General features: G+C 35.1%; 1 protein-coding gene across 1 annotated transcript; it reads left to right on the forward strand.

Annotated features, from left to right (window-relative positions):
- The first annotated feature begins 818 nt into the window (after positions 1-818).
- LOC117680957 (uncharacterized) lies at positions 819-2902 on the forward strand. Its single transcript, XM_066074679.1, has 4 exons — positions 819-2070; positions 2246-2362; positions 2512-2614; positions 2707-2902. Exons 1-4 carry the CDS (start codon positions 1641-1643, stop codon positions 2753-2755), a joined length of 699 nt encoding a protein of 232 aa, XP_065930751.1. The 5' UTR covers positions 819-1640; the 3' UTR covers positions 2756-2902.
- Positions 2903-3813: the final 911 nt, after the last annotated feature.

Below are 3813 nucleotides of genomic sequence, written 5' to 3' on the forward strand. Positions count from 1 at the left end.
AAAAAAAAAACCAACAGACGGACGAATGGATAGAATTGTAGATGGATAAATGCATGGATGGATGGATGGATGGATGGATGGATGGATGGATAGATAGATAGATAGATAGATAGATAGATAGATAGATAGATAGATAGATAGATAGATAGATAGATAGATAGATAGATAGATAGATAGACCCCCTATTTATTTTTCTTTTGGTAAACGATGTACCAACATAATTGATACAAAGCTGAGACACAACTGTGTATTAAGTTATTATCTTTGTAAACGCAGTATTATTATAAATAGTTAGTAGTGTTTATGTGGTAAAACAGAAGATGTCTATAATTTCTTTTTTTTCTTGTAAAAACTACTCAAGAGAAAAAACAACATGTTTGATCAATTATTTATGAGCTAAATTTAGTCAATATTGATACTAAGAAACTTTTATATGGCAACGACAACCTACCTTTACATATTAAAAAAAAGCATTTTTGCTTCTGTGCAAAAGTTTGTTGACAAATCTTAGAAATTCAAATAGTTTGTCTTTGTTTATACCAAGATTATATTTTCTTTTGTTCTATTTATGTGCATGACAATTATTTTATATTCAAAGAGAAGAAGATAGATAGATAGATAGATAGATAGATAGATAGATAGATAGATAGATAGATAGATAGATAGATAGATAGATAGATAGATAGATAGATAGATAGATAGATAGATAGATAGATAGATATTGTACAATTTTAAAATACACTATACATATATTTTAAACATGTACAATATCCATACTATAATTTAATGTACTACAAAATTTACATTCATGAGAGAGAGAGAGAGAGAGAGATTGCAGGAGGGAACTTTTTTTGTTTTTAAGTAAGTTATTTTTTTAATAGGAATTAGACAGACTAATTGAAGAACATTTTGGGCGCTTGATTGTGACTCGACATGTTGATGATCATCATTCTGAAAGTGACCATGAAAATGATGATGTTGACCATGACGCAACGATCCCTCTCCGAATGTCCGAGTTTGTGGAGACACAGAATGAACATAATTCAGCTGTAGATCTAGAAACAGACGAATGTTTGGATACATTGTGTGTCGCTTCTGATGGTTCGTTTATGAATAGATGCGCATGTACCAAGAACTGCTTTGGAATATTTTCAGATAATGAGATTAAGGAACATATATTTAATATGAGAGAAATGACCAAGGTAGAGAAGGAGTTGTTCATCATGGGCACTCTACAAACTGGTTGTTTTGGACAAACAACACGGAGAAACACCAAGCGAAAACGTGTGCGCTATACATATAACTTCAAAGGAGAGAGCATATGCAGAGACGCATTTTTGGCAATATATGATGTGTCAGACAAAGTACTGTCAAGTATTGTGACTCATGTGAACATAAATGGAGTTTGTCCTAGAGAACACGGAAACAAGAGGAAAAAGCCAGCTCATGCATTGAAATTTGAGGAGATTGAAAATGCTGTGAAATTTATAAAGAATTATGCAGAAGAGTTCGGCATCCAACAGCCCGAGGCACCCAGAGGCAGCAATGGAATTCCCCCTGTGTACCTGCCAGCATCAGATACCAAGAAAGCAATACATCAAAGGTATGTGAAGTCCTGTGAGTAGTCCAGCACCCGTGCTATGAAAATTTCATCATTTGAAGATGTCTGGCTAAAATGCATTCCACACATCCGGATCAGCACTCCCCGTGATGATGTGTGTCAGAAGTGTGAGTGCCTGCGTAAGAAGATCATGGATGCTAGGACAGAAGATGAGAAACTACCATCCGTAAGAGCTTTCCAGCACCACATTGAAGCAGCTAGGAAAGAACGACAACATTACAGGGAGTGCATACAAGAAGCAGTCGAAGAAATGGGGCAGTGGCAAGGCGGGCAGCTTCAGAACGTGCACTACACCTTCGATTTCGCCCAACACTTCCAGCTACCGCACCACGCCAGACAAATGGGACCGACATACTTTGTCATGCTTCGCAGAGTCCAGCTCTTTGGGGTCCGCATTGATAGTGCGTCTATGCAGTTGAACTTTTTGGTTGACGAAAATCAAACAATCGGTAAATAATATCTTTTTTTTTACCAAAACGTGTAAATAAAAATGACGCAGTGTATCTTTAAATCTGTTAAATTGAAAAATTTGTTAATTCTTATTTATTTTCTATTTACACATTTTTTTTTACCTGTTTTTGCAGAAACTGTATATGTGTAATATGTTATAGTATTTTAATTTAGGCCAAGATGGGACTTTGACCAATGGCGCAAACGCGGTTATTAGCATGTTGGACTACACATTCAACGAATATGGATTTGGGGAAAAGTCATGTTGTTTACATGCAGATAACTGCAGTGGTATATATTTTCATTATTGTCATTGATATTATTTTTTTTTTAGTAATTTTTTAATTTAAATTTAAATTCACGTTTATTATTATGATATTTACCTCGTCGTAAAACTTTAACAGTTTTTATTTAAAAAAATTCTTTTCCTTTTTGTCCAGGTCAAAACAAAAATCATTATATGTTGGCGTATCTGTGCTGGAGAGTTCTAATGGGCTTTCACGAAAGAATCTCACTAAAAATGCAGATTCCAGGACACACAAGGTATTGAATTTGTTTCAGTGTAGATATTATTTTGATTTCTGTTTACATTTACATGTATCACACTGGCATAATGATTATGAATATTTGTCTAGATGTCTTGTTGATGGAGGATTTGGCCACATAAGAAAACTTTTCCGCTGAAGTGATGTGGACTCTTTTAATCAGTTGATGGACGTGGTGCAAAAATCAGCCTCCAGCAATGTTGCCATCCCATACAAGCAAGAGGACGGTGGAGCGACTTGGGAATGGCGGGATTGGAAGAGCTTTCTCTCTACCAACTTCAAGGCCGTCAGAAACATAAGAAAGTACCATCACTTTCGGTTTTCTTGCCAAGACCCTGGGTATGTCTTTCTTAAGAAGAGCGTTGATTCAGGGGAGACCAGAGTATCCATCATGAAGAGTCCCATCTCAGATCCTCATGCGAGACCAATATTGATCACGCCACCTGGACTATCCAGAGTTCGCCAGACGTACCTCTACAGGAATGTCCGCCCTTACGTCAGGCCACTTCATCAGTAGGAAGTGTGCCCAACTCCTACAGATCTGGAAGAGTGACTGGTGTAACATTATCTTTTAGGTTATTCGACGCCAGAACTTTTGTTAAATTATGAAATTTTGTTCTGCTGAAATTTTAAATTCCTTGAAAATATGATTGATGTATTTGTGGTTTTTATTGATGTATATAATTTTTGTGTACCAGTGTGTTGTCATATATTTGTGATCTATTACTGATAATGAAAATAACATGATTAAAATTAATTACATGACCATGATTAATAAAACTTTGCAACACTTGTTTTGCCGCATATCATTATGACGTCACTGACGTTACGCTGCCGAATGCTGCACTCTAGTAAACAAACTTGTTGATATAATTGCATAAAAATATATTTTTAAAGTTGCAGAAGGATCTAAAATTGCATTTTTTGAAATTGTCAACATGTTTACTGTCAAATTCTATGAAAATCTCAAAATGTGAAAAAAATTGTCATAAGGACCCTTTTCTCATGGGCGTAATCATATAGGGAGTATTACAAAACATAGATGATTGATCCATATCTGGGTTCTTAAATTGAATCATATATCATGTACATATTATATTATTGTTTCTTTGTTCAAGATATTTCAGATGGTATGTAGGTCATGATCCCAAGTGCTCTTCCTGAAATTAACAAATATCATAAAAACCATTGAGATCC

The sequence above is a fragment of the Magallana gigas genome, chromosome 2 (genome assembly GCF_963853765.1).
Source record: "Magallana gigas chromosome 2, xbMagGiga1.1, whole genome shotgun sequence".
In the NCBI taxonomy this organism is placed as follows: Eukaryota; Metazoa; Mollusca; class Bivalvia; order Ostreida; family Ostreidae; genus Magallana; species Magallana gigas.

Excerpts from the sequence above, each read along its gene's own strand:
- LOC117680957 (XM_066074679.1), top strand. The coding sequence starts at position 1,641 with ATGAAAATTTCATCATTTGAAGATGTCTGGCTAAAATGCATTCCACAC. Across the intron at positions 2,071-2,245 it reads TGACGAAAATCAAACAATCG|GCCAAGATGGGACTTTGACC; the intron begins GTAAATAATATC and ends ATTTTAATTTAG. Across the intron at positions 2,615-2,706 it reads CAGATTCCAGGACACACAAG|ATGTCTTGTTGATGGAGGAT; the intron begins GTATTGAATTTG and ends ATATTTGTCTAG.